The sequence below is a fragment of the Calonectris borealis genome, chromosome 2, assembly GCF_964195595.1.
Source record: "Calonectris borealis chromosome 2, bCalBor7.hap1.2, whole genome shotgun sequence".
NCBI lineage: Eukaryota > Metazoa > Chordata > Aves > Procellariiformes > Procellariidae > Calonectris > Calonectris borealis.
Window position 1 is genome coordinate 159298604 of NC_134313.1, and position 20305 is coordinate 159318908.

Below are 20305 nucleotides of genomic sequence, written 5' to 3' on the forward strand. Positions count from 1 at the left end.
CGCCGCTACCCCCTCTCCGTATTGGTCAGTGCCTCTACCTAGCCGTGTTACGGTTGGCTGCGCCCGATGCCTTTCCCCGCTGTCACGGGTAGTCCCTCCTCCTGGGCAAACCGCGCCGCAGTGGGGCGATCGGACGATGCGGTGACGTTGGTGTTTGGGGGCGCTGCCATTGGCGGCAGCGGGGTGACGGGCGATGTGGCGCGTGCTGCGCCGGGCCGTGGCTGTGGGCCGCCGCGGAGCCGCCGTGCCTCAGGGGCGTTGCTGCCGCCGTGGCGTGTGGGGCCGTCGCCAGCCGCTCGCGTCCGCCGCCGGCCTGTGTGGGGGAAAGGCCCGGGCCGAGAGGTGAGGGAGGGGAACGGAGGGGCAGGGGGCCGCTGAGGGACGGAGCTGGGCAGAGGGGGAGCGGGCGCGGCGGGGGAGGGGGCTGCGGAGGGGGAGGGCGGTGGGAGCTGGCGGGAGCACACCCGCGGCGGGCAGAGGCGGCGGGCAGGGGTGGGCGTTGTTTGGGAACTGCCTCGGGCTGCGTGTCTTGGTCAGGGGGTCCCTGGTGCTTGGTTCTTAGTGATGGGGGGAAAATACACGTGCACGTGCTGTCTGACGTTATAAATGTAGTGTGCGGAACGCGCCTGGGCTGCGGGGTTAGGCAAGGTTTTCGTTCGTGAAATTTTTGGGTGAAATTTGGAATTGGATTTCTTATACTACCAGCCCATCAAAATGTTACACTGGGCACGTCTGTCCTGCAGCAGCTGCTGCATGGAGTTTCAGAGAAACAAAAAAGAAATCTTCTAAGCACCTACACATCACATTGCAACGTTTGGTACTGTGGGTTGGAAGTTTCAGAGCTCCAAAAGCATCTAAAACCCCAAAAATGTAATTGGTGCACAGCTTACACTGTGTCAGAAAAGCTAGCCGCTCACACTCTGCCCAGAACCTTGTAGTGTTAGTATTACTGAACGACTCTTCTTTTTGTTGTTTTTTTCAGTAGAACGTGTGCTGCCATCACAATGCCTGAAGTAAACACAGATCACCTGGATGAGCAGCAGGTGCAGCTCTTGGCAGAGATGTGCATCCTTATTGATGAAAATGATAAGAAGATTGGAGCAGATACCAAGAAAAACTGTCACTTGAATGAAAACATTGATAAAGGTACGGCTTGCTTACCTTCTAACTGAACTACTAAGTTGATTGAATATTTTCAGAAATATAGTCATGATAAAATTAAAGCCTTGATCTCAGGTGGGTGTTGGTCAAACCAGAGCAAGTACTTCCCCGCACCCCTCTCCTCTCCCAGCTTACAATATCTAATTTTAAAAGTACTGCAATATTGGGGAATGCACAATTGGAGGCAGTAGCAAAGGGAAGAAATGTGTGATTGCGGATATAAGCTGTATGTCTTGATAAATATTTTTGAATCACATTTTGATGATAAAATAGTATTATTTTTCTATTTTAGATACCTGATTCTATGAAGCTTTTTCTAAAGAATGCCACTTGCTTCTTTGCTGAGTTCTTTTCAAGTAGGAGAGACTTTGATTTTTAAGTAGTTCACACCGTTCAAATACTGCTGATAGGAAAGGGGTTTTTTTAATTGTTGTCATTCTGATTGATTGTGGGTTTTATTTGAGGTTGGTCAGGTTAGCGAATCTCTCACAGTAGCTTGTGACCTCCTTTTCATACTCAGAGGAAGCATCTTCCTGAAGAGTGTGGAATAACAAACTCAAAAGTTGCAGAAAACAGCAATTATACTGTTTTTGAGGAAATTTGTACTTTTGCAATTCCTGAAGCTTCTTGAAATTCCATACAGTTTTTTAGGAATTTTTGAGTCATCTCCTTTTTGATAGGAAATTTATGGATGCTGAGCCCTCCTTAGGAGCTTGCCCAAACATGCATCTTCAGAATGGTGAACTGACCGAGTTTAGCAGAACTCTTCTGTTGTTATTAGCGCTTTTCTAATTTCATAATATTTTGTGTAAGCTGACACAGAAATCTAAATAATAACTCTGAGTTTTTTATCAAATCCTTGTTTTTTAACATATATGAATTTTAAATCAGATTACCCAAAAATGAGGCTGTTCTAAGCCCTTAAACTGTCTTCATATGGTTTTTTCTCTTCTGTTAAATAGCTCTCCGTGGTTTTTTTTATTTTCAGGTTTACTGCACCGAGCTTTCAGTGTTTTCTTATTTAATACAGAAAATAAACTGTTGCTGCAGCAGAGGTCAAATGCCAAAATTACATTTCCAGGTTAGTACTGAAACACATTTTATTTATCAAAATGTTTTACTTAAATCAATATTTTAAAAAATATGCTAGTCTAATCTTGCAGTGTAACTCATTCTGAGGCTTTAGAGTTTACCTTTTTGGAGAGGAGATACTATTAAGAGTTCAAGATTGTACTTATATTGTGGATGAAGTAAGATAATGGGAACACTAGCTTATTGTTATACATACTCTTGGGAAATAATTGTTCCCTGACTTGTTTGATCCTGTTTATGCAAGTGCAGAGTGTGTGTGGTTTACCTCCTCTGCTGCAAGACCTATTCAGTGGAGTTGAAGCAGTTGCTCTGGTAGCTGTGGAGAGTGTTCCGATTCCACTGGTAAAGACACGTAGTTGATGTATAGCGGAGTCCTGCTGCTTGGAAGCAGTTGCGTTGTGCTTCAGTGAGATCTGCAGACCTTTACCTGTGTATGTTTTAACAAACGCTTTTTTAACTATAGAAGAAGTGAGACTGTGTGGCCAAAGTATATAGTGCATGATTTTGGAAGATTCCCAAACTATTACTATCAAATGCAAATGGAGAGGCATAAAAATAAGAAGTGGAATGAAAGAAAAACAGCTTACATGGGTCATGTTGGAGGAAGCATAAAGCCATCTGTTTCAGAATTTCGGATGGAGAACAAATTCAAGTGTTTCTAACCCTCTTCAACTTGAGGAAGAAAGACCTTTTTTTCGTTCCAAGGGAATCTTTAGGGATTTTTCTTTTTTTCCTTGACCACTAACTAATCAAAATGCTCAAGTGTAGTTTGTAGGTAATCTGACTCTATTTTAGATGCTTTTGAGGTAGACTCTTACAGATAAAAGATTGGCCTATCAGAGTTATTCTACATTACTGATACATAATTTTTAATATACTTGAAGCAGCGAGTATAGAGGGTCTGTTCTTCAAACACAAGCATAAACTGCTTATTTACTTCTACTTACTGTCAGCTGGTCTTGAAGCTCTGGGAGTATTTTCAATATTCTGTTGCATATAAACTCCCAAAAGTCATTTTAATTAGTGTTTGCAGGATAAACAAGCGCTTTTCAAACTGGCTCTCTAAGTAGATGCAGTCTTGGGTATGAGAAAGTATGTGTTCCTGTGTATCAAACACTAACCTGCAAAGTAGTATTTGGTACAGACAAATCTTGGTGCAAAATACGGAAAGAAAAATAAGAGGTGAAAATACCCTCCTTCCTCTCTGACCCTTCTCTACAAAAGAGAAACAAAGCTATGACGCATTGAATAACTGTCCTGCCTCTCTGGTTGTTTGGTTTGGGGGTTGGTTTTGGTTTTGTGGGGGTTTTTTGCAATGCTTTATACATGTCAAAAATGTACTGATACAAATTTCTTGCAGATTGTTTTACCAACACTTGTTGTAGTCATCCTCTGAGCCATCCATTAGAACTGGAAGAAAATAATGCCATTGGTGTTCGGAGAGCAGCACAGAGACGACTGAAAGCAGAGTTAGGAATTCCCATGGAGCAGGTAAAGGAAGGAAGGAGAAATGTACAGTAAATTTTTTTTTTGTCATAGTAATTCTTTGTGAAGAAGTACGCTGCAATTGTAGACTTGAGGGGAAAATAATTTTTAAGGAAGAGGGTAATAGCTGCTAATTCTTCTGTAATGCCTAGCAGTGCAATTACTCTGGTTTGGCACCAGTTCTGACAAATCTTTTGGATGTAGGTAACTCCAGAAGAAATCTCCTATCTGACACGAATTCACTACAAGGCCAAGTCTGATGGGATCTGGGGTGAACATGAGATAGACTATATCTTATTTGTACAGAAGGACGTAACGCTGAATCCCGACCCTAATGAGATCCAAAGCTACTGCTACGTGACACAGAAAGAATTGAAACAGCTCTTGGACAAAGCCTCCAAGAATGAAGCTAAGATTACTCCGTGGTTTAAACTAATTGCAGAGACCTTTCTTTTTAAGTGGTGGGATAACTTACCTAACTTGAACAAATTTGTTGATCATGAAAAAATACACAGAATGTAAATAGCTGGGGGAAGAGGAGCTGAAGGGTAGCAGTGATGTGCTGTCTCATTAACACTATGGTAACTCGTGACTCTTGAGTGCAGAAAAGGGGTCCGCCTGGAGCATGTTTAACAAATAACTTTGTACAGACATGGTTATAGCTGATGTTTTTTCTTCTCTGTTCACCTCCTCTCCCGCTCAGCCCTGTTCCTCTTGGGCAAGTTAAGCTTCACCTCATGTAAAACAGGTAATGGTAACATAAGAAACCCCAGGGTTCATCTTTCTCCATTACCTTGTGTGATACGAAAGATCCTCAGCCTGCGCGTGCCCAGTTTGCTCTTACTTCCCTGCGTAACTACCGAGGCTGCAAGGGAGTTGGGCGTCTCCTGCCCAGCTCGTTCGGTGGAGCTGGTACGTTCCCCACCGTACATGACTATGCCTTCTAAAACAGTGATCACAAAAGTATTTGAGTTCTGCATTGATGTTGAGAAGACTAGTTGCCTGAAGAAAAAAAACAATTAGTTCAAAGTAATCAGGATGACTTTAATTGCAGAAAGCAAATCTCTTCAGCTGCTGTACTCTGTAATTAACTAAACACATAAAAGCTTAAGTAATTGGATTGTCTGTGTGGACTGAGTTTCACTTTGAAGTGCTGCAGTATGTGTTACAGCTTTAGATAATAAACATTGGGGGTTTTGTTTGGTTTTTTTCCCCACCACCCTTTTCTGGTTAGTTGATGACCGAGAACTGGGCATCTCTTAAACAAACAAACAAACAAGATTAGTTATACCAAAAGTAAATGGTACCCATCTAATATGGGAAGTAGCCTGTCTTTGGAGAAGGGATATCCATTAAATGACTCTTCTCCATCTTCTGGAAAACAAAGGCATCTTGATACAAGCTTTTTTTTTCTGCAACATCTACTGTAATAGTCATTCCTGGACAACTCAAACCCCTTGAACTCCAAAATTCAAGAATGACAATTTATGGGCTTACACCAGGTCTTAATTTCAGTTAATCAGAGATTGTACCATAGTGCAAGAGCTAATCCTTTTCGATCTTGCAGTGAATTGCTACTAACGAGTAAAATGGAAGGCTTTTTTTAATAAGACAAATAATCAAGGGTATCTCAGTTAGAATTGAAGAGTTTTGAGGTTCCTCCCCCCCCAGCCAGCTTAATTGTGGTTTCTTCTGTTAGCAGACTACTCAATCTAGATTTCTTAACTTCTCCCAGAGGTGTCTTGATGAAATAAGACGTTGTTCATGCCATTTCTCCTTGCGTGTAAAACATGGTCGTAACTAGCCTGTGTCTGGTTTCAAGGTGAAACTAAATTTTTGCAGTGGTTAACATGTTTCTCATCGGAATTGTGATGGCAGCACTGAAGCTTCTACGTGCCAGCTTCTCCAGTGGTTCAACACCGAAAGGTTTTGGAGCCAAGCTGTACGTTGACCTGAATCGATGTATTGTCTTGGAACAAGTAATAGTGGGTGAGGGAACAGTAATGCAGTGTAACAGCTCTCCTGAATCCCGTGCCATCAGCCACATTACCGAAGCAATATGTTAGAGTACTTTTCAAATACTTAAAATACACTTTTTAAATAAAAGATTATCTTAAAGGTAAGATTACAATTAAAATACCTAACCTAAAACCTTGGACTGTTGGTTTTTTTCCAGACTTTGAGCCACACGGAGAATAATCTGTCGTCACTACACTATAAACAAAACAACAACATGCCTGTTGAACGCCACTGAAGCAGTATGATGGGGGGGTAGCAGGGCATAAATTTATTTTAACCAAGTTCTACTTTTCTAGTTCAAACGGCCAGCTTGGAGCAGAAGCTGACAAAGCATATCCTGAAGTAGAAATAATGTGCAGAAAGAAGCTGAAAGCAAAGTTTTGCTAAACAGTTCTTCAAAATCCCTTAAAGGTTTTGACATTGAAGTTCTTGACATTGAACTCCTCTGCAGCATTACAGTATGATTTTAATACTGAATTTATTACGCAAAGTAGATGAGGGAAACAATATGGATTTCTAAATAATGCTCCAATATCCTAAAGTTTACATCTGAACACTTACCCTGTTGTATTTAAAAATACTTTAAAAAAAATAATAATTTAAGGATTCTTCCTCCTTAAACTTTTTGGTTTTTTGTTTGTTTTTAACATGCGTATTTTGTTGGATTTCAGTTTAATCTTTAAAACTGTGCATTTTAAATGTATCGTTCAGGCAACAAATTTATAATGTGTGGTTTTACTAACCTCTAGATAATTCCCACCTTGTTCTTGAGCAACTAGGGACAAAAAGGGGGTATTTCACATTTGACAATACATTTTGCCTTGGACAGACACAGAATTTTTGTCTATCAGCTTCTGAAGAGAAAGTGTCTTCCTAAGCAGAGCATGACAGTAGCATAATTGACATGACCTCAGGACAAAATTTCAGTCTGATCCTCATTTTCTACATATCCAAAATACTAGTCTTAATCTGAAATATTAAAAGTTGTAAGTTGTGACCTTCCCTGCCCGTGCTGTTACAGGTTATCACGGATGCCCAGGTTGTCACAGACGGCAGGTCAGTAGAACTGCCGTTACTGCTCCAGCTTGGGTCACCGTTCAGCTCAGCAGACTGGCAGCATTTCTCCCATTCATTCAAAACTGGCTCAGTGCACGCACACAAACCTTGGGCAGTGCTTGTCAGTCTCCCATTACTTCCCCACCAATTTCAGCCTTTACTTGCAACATAAACTCATCACTTTTACTATACATCAAAGAATTAACTTGCACACAGAAAACCAAACTTCACTGATACAGTACCTTATGAAGCTGTTCATTTTTAATTCTGACGAAGGCTTAATTAACAAGTACATCACTTTTCTAGATTGAACCTCACTTTAAATCTAGTTTTACATAGAACTTAAAATGCTTTACTACTACATGAAAGTCAGTAGTAAGAAAATGGAATGAAGTGGTATTTTTTATGCCTATTTAGAAATGGTTTCTGCCACTGGTATCAACAAATTTCTCATGGTATTACTTAGAACTGCAAGATCACGGTATCAGAACTTTCCCTCTCTGAGCTTCAAGTATCTTAACCATTAACACAAACCATGTACTTTTTAAACACTCTATATTACTAAAAAGGAAGACAGGACTAGAAATTAGTTTTAATAAATTTGGTTTTAATTAGTTTTAATTCAGAAGACTGCTTATCTTCTCTGTGTTTTACCAGATTTTCTCTTTCCAGCAAGCAGATGTTTCGGCTTCAAGTCAAATATGTGTCTGTCCGACTCTCCTTTCCTGCCCAGGCGATTCATTTTCTTTTGAGCTTTCTTTGCCATAATCTTGACCTTCTTCACCATCTATTTAAAAACAAACAAACAAACATGCAGAGTAACTTCCCCAGTAATCCAGAAAGCACCTTTTAAAAACCCACTAAGCTAGATGATTTTAACAAGGACATTAACTAACACCCACCATATGCCACCATCTGCAACTCTAGAACAGTATTAGCGCAAGTGACACTAATCCTCCTTAGCGAAACTCTTCTTTTCCAGTACACTAACAATATGATCGCCCTATCCCTGGAATTCTTAACTTGCTAAATGTGGAATACCACAGTTTGTAGAACTCTTCCCTCACGCTTGCATTTAGATGCAAATTTAAAATGTGCTTTCTTAGTCTGTATTATTATGCCCTGTTTGTAAGAATGAACTCGGCGTTCTTGAAGTATAGAAAGTTCAAACAAACAGAAAATGAAGCTGCAAAGAGAAGAAAGATAAACTCTTGACAAACATAACCAGCCTAGTATGAAGTTTCCCAGAAGCTGGTTTAAGTACAATCATGCTGGTTTTTACCTTGTTATAAAGGTAAATAACTTTAACAAACCTTTTCATCACGAAGACCAGAAACATCCCGCGGTGTGCGAGAGGAGCTGCGACTGCGTGCCACAGATTTAGGGGTTTCAGATTCATCACGTTTACGTTTCCTTGTAACACTACGCGACCTTCTCACATAATGTGCCTGAAATTCAAAACATCACGTCAATTACTAAAGCCAGAAACAATCAGCTCAGACATGCTCCATTTCTAATTAGACTAATACAAAAAACCAGGGAGCGGACTGCTGTGATACATTATTTTGGTTATTCCACAGTAACATAAAGACCTTGTCAACTGTTGGTCACTGCCTTTCTGTCCTACAGTAACATTCCAATTTCGGTGAATATTAGCATATTCTTTTCACAATTATTAACTCTAGTTTTCTGGGTTTTTCTTCTGAGTAGATTCATAAGTAATGGATAAAAAGACACAATTAATAATAGTAATACTGAAGCAATTTTGTAACAGCAAAAAAGCAATGAAGAAACCTACCCTGATCAGTGTCTTGTTTACAGGACAAAGCCCTAAAGCATTTCAGACATGAAGACTTACCATCCTACAGCATAAGCATTAAATTCCTCCTCACTGAGACTGCTCTTAAATCAACACGGCATGCCAGCTCTCAGAAGCATATATGCTTGCTTCAGATATGTAGTGTTGACATTCCTTGTCTCCTAACTCTAAAGAATTTGAGGTCTCAAGATCTAGATAGCCATAATACTACTGGATTTGCTGTACAAAATGCATTTTTTTAAATTTCTGATAAAATTAAATGTCTCCCAAAGGCAAATCTATGTTTGAAGTACTTTAGCTGCCTTACATCTAAAGATGCCAGTTGCCCTCAAAAACTTCAACTACAACTCACAGAATTAATGAGCTGTAAAAAGATAAGCCTGATCTGTCATTATTACTATTTTTGACATAGTAGTGTCTCATCCAACAAAGCAGACTTGAAAATTAAGAAGTATGTTTAGCCAAACCCCATTCTTGAATCCTATACAAATTCCAAAAGTGTTCTAATAGAAAGTGCTGCATATATATATGTGATTCTTTGTAAGTGTTAGTTTATTTTTCCAGCCTACCCAACGTTTTGATCACGTCGCTCAAAAATTTCAGTATCGACTGCCTCATCTGGGATTCCTATTTTCTCCTTAATAGATCCCACCTCTCTCTTGTGCCAACTGTAACATGCATTTCAAATGCGCTCAAAGAAATTCACTATGTAATGGAATTGTTCTCTTTTAGATAAACATTGTGTTTAATTAGCGAAAACTTACATCATCTTTATTAGTCATGTCGAGTCCAAGATCAGTCATTTCTTTTTCTAGCACCTTCCGCTGGACCTGTAAAGACAGTTAAGAAAACATGCTTATTTCAAAAAAGTATGGTTCTATCTTATTTTTTGTCTTAATATACCACCATAAGCCCATTATATTCACTACATATTTATTCCTTCCGCACATCCCACAAGCAGATGATGAAAGTCTTAACTTCGCATTTCATTTATTACAACTTACTTCTCTTCACCCATAAATCCTTCTTCACAGGACTTCAATATCCCAGCACTCCCTAAAGATCTTTCAAATAGTTTGCCTTTTTGGGAGGAAGGTGACAAAGAGAGGTATTTCAGGCAGAAATGTTTCCTTCTCTCCCAAAAGGCACGCACTTTGGGGAAGGTAAGAAATACTGGGTGCAAAATCAGCTAGATTCATTTTCTCAAAATGTCTAGTTACCAGTTTATTACTTTGCAATTGTCCTGGACTGGTCACAAGAGATTTTGACATTAGAAAGCGTGATACCTAGCTTCCAAAAAGAAACATACAATCTTTTCCAGCATAGGGAGGGCCCCACAACAAATTTTACATGATTGTGATTTTAAGTAATTATATAATCCTCCTAATTATTTGAATTTAAAACAACAAACACAGAAACAAACAAACGACAACAATAATATACGATGCAGCAACCCAATTAAATAAGCTGAATTGTATTCTTCAAAACTTTTTCTGCAAAACATATGGAATTTTACAAAAGACTCACTTGTGTGACACAAAACAAAAAGGGCTACTACCACTCACTCGGTTTGGCCTCCACAAGTAAGTAGTGACCAGAACTCCTAGGAGCACAGAAGGAAGCAAGTAGCAAGTGAGAGGGCCAAACATGAGAAAAAGTGATCAGTTCCACTACTCGATATTGTTACACGTTTTCATAAAGTTATCATACATCAGAAAGACTTTACTACAGAATGTGTTCTATACTTGCCTTTTTAGCTGTTCTAGGCATCCTCGGACCTCGAATATCTTTTTCCTTTGACTGCAGGATTTTCAGTTTCTTCTTTTCTCGGATCTGTTGTGCCAACTGTCGGATTTCCATCATTTCTTCATCTTCACTTTCTGGTTCACTGTCATATTCTCCAGCAGCTTCTCTCAGCTCTTCCTCTTTCTCTAATTCTTCCAGTTTCTTAGATTTTGAAGAGATGAAATGAAAACCAAGATGCTCATCAAATCCTTGACTTACAATCCTCAACATTACATTTTTGCATGGCCCAGGGCCATGACAGCATGCAGACCCTTCAAAGAAGGAACTACGTTACTTGATAATGACCCCTCCAGCCACACTTAATGCAGCCGGTGATATACATTACTGTGAACCTATGGGGCACACTATTATGCAAGACTTACTTGATCACGTTGCATTATAGTTTGGCTGTATTTGTGTGACTGCTCTGAAGCTGCCCACTGTGTGAATGCAGATGTACTATCCTGTGAACTGTGCTAGCTGTGCCATTTCTGGAAACACACTCTGAAAAAAAACCCTCTCTTTCTACATTTAGCATGAGTCTGGAACACCAGCAATTCGGACGAACCCAACTGCATAACCAGCAGGCTCCATGGTCTGCACTCACCACTTCTCCTTAACAACCAGCAAGAAATAAGAACAGTGCTTGTTATTAACTAAAAATGTTATAAATTGAGAATTCAGTCCATTTCCTTTAACATCATACTCCAGTAGACATAAATTTGATAGGTGAACTTCATATTATTGATAATACATAAAGTTTGATAGCTACATTCCCTCTAGCTGTAGTCAATAAGGAAATATAACTTCTCCTGCAAACCTCGTATTTTAAGATGGAAAAGATAAGGTCACCATCATTCTGACAAGGTAAAGCAATTTTCCATTCTTCTGAAATTCTGTCCTTGATCATTCAGAAAACAGTATCTTTTCCCATGGCAAGTGCAGACAATGTAAAAGAACTTCTTCTCATGACAATTGTTTTTAATTTACAAATACAGCAATTTACACTAAACAAATAAAGGGATAAAGAGGCAAGAAAAGTGTAAAAAGAATAATAGAAAACTCACTCTCATTATATCCGGATCAATGTAGTCAAGTATATTATGACCTTCCCATATCTCTGGTATCTTATCATATTTTTCAGATGAATTCATTAAGTCCCAGTATTCTTAAAAATATAACAAAAGTTTATTAATAAAGAGACAAAAATAATTTCAAAGAATGTTCAGTGACAGAAAACAACACTCAGATCACAACTGAAAAAAAAAACCTCATATCCCTAAGTGGTAAAAATTTGATAGCATCTCTGACATATTCACAAATACTTCTGATCCCCTTCCTACTGCCAAATATTGTTAAATAATTTCAAGATCCACTGCCAAGCCATAATAAGCAACAGATATTCAGCTGAAACAGAATACATGCAATCTCTCTCATATCGATACTTCCTTAACAAAGAGAGCATCAAGAATTAATGAGATAGCATAATATAAAATGGAAGGGAAAAAACACTTGAATCATCAGACCAGTCATTATATGTCCGCGACTCTAAAATGGGAAACAACTGAATGACATTACAAAACAAGGAACAGTCACTGAAGATCACCAATTCCCGAAAAGAAGTAAAGGATAGTATGCAATAAAATGGTGGCATAGGTACTTAGCTGAAAGGAGTCAGGTTTAGGTATTCTCCCTTAAGACTGAAATAGCCAAACTTTACTGCTTGATAATACTGATTCTTATACAATACTTACTCTGAAGATCCAAAACATAATCATCTCCCATTTCAAGTTCAAGATCTCTCTCCTGGAAAGACATACATGGCTTTATATACCACCTAATTTTAAATCTCTGGGCTAATATAGCAAATTTAAAATCCATCTGCTGATCTCCTAATTAAGAGATGCCACTTACCAATTTCCTCCTGGGTGTGTCTACTTCCATGCGTTTCTTACGTGCTACTGCTCCCTCAGGTATAAAAGGTAGCCGCTCCTGAAATTAATGCAACAATCCACCCCAATAAAAAATGGAAAAAAAAGTTTGAATCAATTTTTTTATAATGCTATAAATCACCATTGCAGAGTAAAGTATTTCTAAAGAATACAAAATACCAAGCTGACTCTCCCACCAGCAAAGGCAGTTATAGATAAAAAATAAGCAAATTTCACCATATTAATCTGTTCACATGTTAAGATGAGAGAAATCTTATCCTATGTAAAAAGTACTGGGAAATACAGTAAGAAGTGTAAACATGTAGCCTACCTTGTTATCTCTTTTGGTTGGCATGGCCAAGTGTAATCTATTCAATACTTCATTCACTTTGTTTCCTTTCATTTTAGTATCAACACGATGGGCCAACAGTCTGTCACAGGCCTGAAAGTGCACATGGCAACATTAGGTAAGGAATGAAGCCTTCCTGATAAAACAAATGACAGTAGGCTTTCAATCCCAAATATCTGGCTTCACATCTCATCTTCTGTCTAATCTCTTATCTCTCTAGCTCTCAATAAAGCATTGAATTATTTTATATAAAAGGTATCATGGCAAGATGCATACAATCCTTTTTTTTTTTCACAATGAGCTGACAATGAACTCACAGTAAGAGAAAGCAACAAGACTCAGAAAAAACTCACAATTTTTTTTTTTTAAATTATGATTTGTATGAGACATAATTTTCTATTTGCACCCAAGTCCACTGAAGCTTAAGAGGCTATAAAGGATCACAAAGTCCACCTGGACTTTAGTAAAGCCTTTGACACTGTTTCCCACAGCATCCTCCTGGAGAAAGTGGCTGCTCGTGGCTTGGATCACTGGGTAAAGAACTGGCTGGATGGCTGGGCCCGAAGAGTTGTGGTGAACGGAGTTAAATCCAGTTGGCGGCCGGTCACGAGCGGTGTTCCCCAGGGCTCAGTACTGGGGCCGGTCCTGTTCAATATCTTTATCAACGACCTGGACGAGGGGATTGAGGGCTCCCTCAGTAAGTTTGCAGACGACACCAAGCTGGGTGGGAGTGTTGATCTGCTGGAGGGTAGGAAGGCTCTGCAGAGGGACCTGGACAGGCTGGATCGATGGGCCGAGGCCAACTGTATGAGGTTCAACAAGGCCAAGTGCCGGGTCCTGCACTTCGGCCACAACAACCCCAGGCAACACTTGGGGAGGAGTGGCTGGAAAGCTGCCCAGTGTAAAAGGACCTGGGGGTGTTGGTCAACAACTGGCTGAATATGAGCCAGCAGTGCGCCCAGGTGGCCAAGAAGGCCAATGGCATCCCAGCCTGTATCAGAAATAGTGTGGCCAGCAGGAGCAGGGAGGTGATCGTGCCCCTGTACTTGGCACTGGTGAGGCCACACCTCGAATACTGTGTTCAGTTCTGGGCCCCTCACTACAAGAAGGACATGGAGGTGCTGGAGCGTGTCCAGAGAAGGGCAACGAAGCTGGTGAAGGGCCTGGAGCACAAGTCTTATGAGGAGCCGCTGAGGGAACTGGTGTTGTTTAGTCTGGAGAAGAGGAAGCTGAGGGGAGACCTTATCGCGCTCTACAACTACCTGAAAGGAGGTTGTAGTGAGGCGGGTGTCGGTCACTTCTCCCAAGTAACTAGTGATAGGATGAGAGGAAATGGCCTCAAGTTGTGCCAAGGGAGGTTTAGATTGGACATTAGGAAAAATTTCTTCACTGATCGGTTGTCAAGCATTGGAACAGGCTGCCCAGGGAAGTGGCTGAATCACCATCCCTGGAGCTATTTAAAAGATGTGTAGATGTGGAACTTAGTGACATGGCTTAGTGGGTCTTGGCAGTGTTAGGTTTATGGTTGGACTCGGTGATTTTAAAGGTCTTTTCCAACTTAAATGATTCTATGCTTAAGGTTTATCACAATAATGTACAGTTTAACTGAGATTAAATTCATACAGATGAGGCAAAATGTTAGCTGTTCATTTGGAATAAAATTGAGAGAAAAGAGACTTACCTCTGTTTTAACTTGGATTACACCTTCTTCTGTTAGAGTACTTGTCTCTATTACAGAAAATCCTTCTGCTTCAAAAGTTTCAAATATTTTCTGAAACAGAAATATTATCCCAAAGAATGACATTCTGCCCATTTCTTAATATGCCAATAGATTAAGAACAGAAATTTTAATCCGATATCAATACATGCAACTTGTTACTATTTTATTAAAATGCGTTTCTAAAAAGATGACAGAAACTTTACAACTACAGTTCCATTTAATCTGTTTCTTCTTTTATAAGCAAATAACCACTTTCTAAAAGGTACCTATAAATGACCCATAAGGGGAAAAAAGAAGAAAAAAAGAGCAAGAGAGAAACAAATTCTATGTGTCCTTGAACTTGTAGATACAAAAGAACTAGCCCTGCATATACACAACGGGTTGCCCAGCGGGACCTTCTGCTGTAACTGTTCAGTCTAGTGCTCATTGTCTCTAAACTCTTACTGAAATTGAAATGATTGAACAAGGCTATTCAGTCTTACTTCCAACTACAGTAGTAATTGAAAGTTCTCACAGCATAAGAGATTTCTGAAACCACTAAGGACTTGCTTTCTGTTTGGCATCGATGATATTCAGGCAAGTATATACATTAGACAATACTTAAAAGAGATACGGGTCAAGACCTGGAAAGCCACTTTCCATTACATTATTAAATAGTTAGATTAAGAAATTATCATGTAAAAGTTTTTGCCCAATATAAATTATGTCTGTCCATGACACTCGCGCATAGTATTTTTGTAAATGTCGGAAGAAAGAGAGAGAGGTGGGAGAAGTAGTCTAACCTGACTCTCTTCAGGAAGCTCTGCAATCCTCTTCACATCACATTTGTTTGCAACAATTATAAGTGGCTAATAAAAAGAAAAAAAGAATCACAATTCAAGTTATCATGTTACAAAACCCTGGGTTTTGTCAATAATGTAAACCAAACATACCTTGTTAGCAAACAACGGCTTAATATTTCTGAAGAGCTCTACTTGTTCCTCCAGGCTATGCCCACACTGCTCAGACACATCCATCACATAAAGCACAGCAGCACGAAGATGTGCAAGCGCAGTTATAGCCTGCATCTCGATGGTGTTCCTATCCTCCAAAGGATGATCCAAAATACCAGGAGTATCTACTACCTAAAATAAACATCATTACTTCAGGCCTTAGTACAGGATAATTGATGTGCTATTTCAGGACATGTGCTTGATTTCTGGTCAGTATCGCCTTTTTTAAGACAGCAATATTCTTTCCTTTCAGTCATAAACAAGACTGTAAACTCAGCCAAATTGAGAATGTGAAAATGGAGTAATGGGAGAAGAATGAGGTTTCAGAACAACCAACACTCCGAGTATTGAACAAGTAGGGAAAGCCCTGCTCCAACCTGTCCCAGAATTTGGTAGGGATAAAAAGCGAGCTGGGTTTAGTCACTAATTCCATTTCCATTCTTCCCTCAAGTTGAAAACACACCCACACATGTACATTTTTAGAATAGATTTTGACTACTGGCCTCATTTGGCACACCGTACCTTGCACAGCAGCTCTCAGACATAGCATGTCTCATCAAGACACAAAAATGCAACTCACATTGCAAAATGACAAACCGATTATAACCAGTTAATTCTTTAAAGAAAATGCAAAATAGTAACAGTTCTTACCTGCCAACGCAGATACTTATAATCCGTATGTCCCACAAAGAGAGATTTTGTGGTAAAGGCATAAGGCTGCACTTCTACATCTGCTCTTGTAACCTTAAAACAAGATTTATTCACACACATTTACTGAAAATTTCCTGAAGTTACAAGCAGTACATCATAATTATAATACACTTACTTTGCTACAAAAAAAGCTAAAAAAGGTTATCCTGGCTTCTCTGAAGAATTTATCTACCAGAAAATGTTAATGGGATACATGCTATTTTGGAAAAGACAATGACTTTGAAGAGTGAAATCTATCATAATTTTCCATTTCTCTCTCCAGGAATTTCATTCAACCTCTACTCACACATTTGAATTTGCTACCGCTCACATCAGGAGGTGCCATAATGATATCAAATTGTTTAAATGTTACCTTATTTTACTTAAATGGTATCTCAGTATTATTTTTGAAAAAAACATTCACATACCTTATTTATAAAGCTAGATTTTCCAACATTCGGGTAGCCACACAACAGAAGAGTTCGTGTATTGGGATCGATGGTTGGCAAACGAGACAAATGTTGGCGCACTGAAATGTTAAAAAGGTTTTTTAAATATTTGCAATAATTTCAGTTTTATGAAATGGAATAAAAATTCATATGCTGAATTATCTATATACAAATTAATAAACAAATTAATAACTTTTCTGACATTAAAAATTGATTGATCATTTATGAAAACATATAATAGTTTGTAAACTCCACAAGTATCTACATACAACAAAAGAAGAAACTTGGTAAATATTTAAAAAATGAAGACCACTGTCTTTTAGCTAGAATGACCCCATCAAATCAGCCAACATAACCTGAAGGAATAATAAGCCTGAAGTAAGAAGTAATGTTTGGAAAATGTTTAGCACTATTTTTCAAATACATGTAAGTGAAAATAACGATAAATACGCTGTGACTTTCAAGCAAAGAAAAACATTTCACAATTGTTCGGAATACCATAAAATTTAAAGAATTTTCAAAGAGAAAACTATTTAGTTAAAAAATAAATTCTAAGTATTTGGGGATTTTTAAACTATTTCTATGTTTCCTGTGTCTATATTCTGTATCAAACACATTCTTCTAACTGTTATTAAGTGTAAGAATAAATTTTACATCCAATTCACACACCTTATCTTAGCCTATTTATAACACAAACCTTGCTCCAAATATTCCAAGCTTTGTTTCTGTCTTTTGATAATTGTGCACATTCGTCCCAGAGCAGCACGTTTCAGCTGTTTGCAGCGGTAAAGAGAATCACCATACTTCATCAGCCGCACATAGTCTTTAGCAACACTGTGGAGACAAGAAATAAGAATTTAGCCAACAATCACCCAGGCAGGTACAAAATCAAAGAAATTAATGTCTCTTACTTGTCAATCAGATTCTTTGCAATATTAATCTGTCCCAATGCCAGCTTGTAGTGATCTTTGTCATAGAGAACATTCATCAAATCTGCATAAAAAGGATGAATATCCTAAAACAAAAGCATAAAATAAAATTAAGCCTAATATTTTCCTTCTTTAAGATAACTATTTCTTGGCAACTATGTAAGTTCTTTTTTTTCTCCAGTACAGCAACACAAATTACAATACAAGCCAAACTGTTTTCATTACTATCTTATGTAAGAAAAATAATCTGCTTGATCATTAAATGCATAAATCTTAATAACTTCAAATTTCTTCTGCAAGTACACCTTGGACTCATTCATACGGAGTTTCCATTTCATCTTTTGCTTTGTATAATACTTCGTATTACAACTTTGAAGGCTTTTTTTTTTTAAATAATGAAACTGCAAGAAGCCTGCAGTAGTAGTTTCTAACAGCAAATTATACTATACCAGAAACACAGCACCAATATCAATTCCTCCCTTTTTCTGAGTGCTAGGTTAAATTCTATGTAAGACTGGATAAGAAGTGTTTCTTCAATGCCCAAATAAATCCTTCAGCTTTCCAAGGAAGCGGCATCTTTGGTTCAAATCTCTTAAACAAAATATTTCATCTACTTATTTGCAGAAATTTCATCATGTGATGAAACAAAATACAGAAGATATTTGTGGGAACTCTGCAGTAATACTCACTGGATATGAAAACAACAGCAAAAAATATAGTTGCAGGTCAACTGAGTATGAGCAGAAAACTGCCTATAAAAAAGCCCCATTGGACATGTGGATCCAGTTGCAGTTGTTGGGAATTTAAGACTATGCGCATCTTGCTAGAGTGTGTTTCCAACACTATCCTTCATGGGGCCAAGAACAATGTTCATGTTATCGAAGTAACTTCTGAAGAACTGAAGATGGGAAGCAATGTGATATATTTGGGTATCTCTTACTTCCTGCAAATATTTTCCAGGGAAGACTAACCATAAGCACAATTTACATACACACACACAAAGAAGAAATAAGTGGACACAACATACTTAAAAAAAAAAATCACACTTTCTCTTCGTTCAACAGCAACTTCTGGCAAACATATTTGATTAGCTAAAACCTTGTAAAACCCACCCTTCAAGGACCATCCATGGGCACGATTTTAGTAGGAACATACTATTTTTGCAGAACAAGTTTGCTTAAAATTACTCCCAGTAAAATCTACCGGGAATCACTCAAAATCGTCTACACAGTGAATCAGCAAGATGTTGCTCAGGCCAAAATAAACTCAAATAAAACCAATACGCTGTTGAAAAAGTATTCCTGATGCCATGAAAGCAAAGTTCCTTTATGATCAAATGACAAAACACTTACATCTAATTTGGGGAAATCTGTTAAGATCTGAGTGAGTCTATCATGGTAATTTTGTTGAGTATATTTGACTTTTCGCATGTAAAAATGCCGAATCCGATGGATTTGATAATGTTTATGAATGACGGTTGGAGTCTTCCGCTGAGTCTTTGACAATGTCAAATCTATGAAGTCCTGCAACCAAGGAAACATTATTAATTATAAAAATTGTCAAGTTCTTATAAAGCCACAAATTTTATTTTGGTGGAGGAGCATGCCAATGCAGTTAAGCGCATCCACGCCATACATGGTTAGCAACATACCTTTTATGATAAAACACCTGCAATACGGGTTCCCATCTCCGGGTAATAACAAACAGTTTGCACATTCCCTCTCTGGTTTCATTTCAATTAACTGAGGGCTGGCCTCCCGCCCAGCTCTGCCACAGCAGCGGCTCGGGAAGCGACCTCGGCTCCACCAGGGCCCGAAGCCGAGGGCGGGGGGGGCCGGCAGGCCCGTCCCCTGCCGCCCACCGCGCCGTACCGAGCGGTGAGGCACAGCAGGCCCAAAGCCCGCGAGGAGCTCCGCGCACCACACTTTTAGCTAAAGCTCCTTCATTAGACTGGGAGGGAACTTTATTTTGCCTGAGTGCGATGAGGCTAAGCATGACACGGGTTTCGAAAGCGGGAGGGATTTTTGTGGGGGCCACCCCGACACCCCCGCGGGCTGAGGAGAGCAGCCCCAGGATCCCTCCTCAGGCCGCAGTGCCCCTCTCTGACAGGACCCCCCGCTCCCCCCACACACTCTACATGGTACAGGCCGCCAGGCCCAGCAGCACTAGTCCAGGGCGAGTCCACGGGTCCCGCGGGAGGGGGAGCAGGCGGAGGCCACGCCGGCAGCGCGAGCGGGGGAGGGGGGAAGGGCAGCGCTCTCCTCAGGCGCGGCACGAGCCGCCGCCTCGGGGCAGGGGGCGGCTCCGCGCTGAGGGGCGCTGAGGGACGGGGAGGGGAAGGGGGAGGGGGGGCGACGCCCGTACCTTGGCGGACGGCACCACCGTGATCTTCTTGAAGTTGTAGAGCGCCATGCCGGCCGCCCGAGCCCAGCCGCACGCCGCCGGAAGAGGGAGCGAGGCCGTCCCTCTCGCGAGAGCGCCGCGCTTCCGTCTCGGGGAGGCAGGGCCGGGCTAAGGGCGGCAGGGGCGGGGAGGCCGTGTGGCGTCCCACGGCCCCCGTGCGGGCGCTAGGGCTGGGGAGACCCGGTCCCGCTCCGCTGGGGGCCCTCCCGGCCTGCGTGAGCTCGGGTGCTGCGCGGCCCCTGGTGGGGCCGCTGGGGCCCGGGCGGGCCTCGGGGGCCTCTGGAGGGCTCTGCCGTGGGGAGCGACACACTGGATTAAGTTGGGGTCTTGCTCAAACCGTGGGCAGGGGTTCAAGCAGTGGCCTTTTGGTATGATTTAGAGCAGCCGTGTTTTGTGGCCTGTAGGACCGTGAAGGCAAAATCGTA

The 20305-nt window shown here is 40.3% G+C and overlaps 2 protein-coding genes across 3 annotated transcripts; one reads left to right on the forward strand and one right to left on the reverse strand.

Moving 5' to 3' along the window:
- Positions 1 to 68: 68 nt before the first annotated feature.
- Positions 69 to 4858, forward strand: IDI1 (isopentenyl-diphosphate delta isomerase 1). Of its 2 annotated transcripts, none has more exons than XM_075144111.1 (5): positions 69 to 342; positions 986 to 1146; positions 2150 to 2242; positions 3614 to 3744; positions 3943 to 4858. In XM_075144111.1, exons 1-5 carry the CDS (start codon positions 194 to 196, stop codon positions 4258 to 4260), a joined length of 852 nt encoding a protein of 283 aa, XP_075000212.1. In that variant the 5' UTR covers positions 69 to 193; the 3' UTR covers positions 4261 to 4858. The 2 variants fall into 2 exon arrangements, with proteins under 2 accessions (XP_075000212.1, XP_075000211.1); XM_075144110.1 differs by having other exon boundaries at positions 76 to 342; positions 983 to 1146.
- Positions 4859 to 7399: 2541 nt separating this feature from the next.
- Positions 7400 to 20074, reverse strand: GTPBP4 (GTP binding protein 4). Its single transcript, XM_075144109.1, has 17 exons — positions 19842 to 20074; positions 18830 to 19000; positions 17460 to 17563; positions 17246 to 17382; positions 16528 to 16628; positions 16061 to 16153; positions 15350 to 15541; positions 15200 to 15265; positions 14379 to 14468; positions 12680 to 12790; positions 12332 to 12409; positions 12172 to 12223; positions 11485 to 11585; positions 10382 to 10579; positions 9397 to 9462; positions 8127 to 8261; positions 7400 to 7600 (listed from the first exon to the last, which is right to left on the reverse strand). The coding sequence occupies exons 1-17, from the start codon at positions 19887 to 19889 to the stop codon at positions 7448 to 7450; spliced, it is 1896 nt and encodes a 631-aa protein (XP_075000210.1). The 5' UTR covers positions 19890 to 20074; the 3' UTR covers positions 7400 to 7447.
- Between the last annotated feature and the right edge of the window lie 231 nt (positions 20075 to 20305).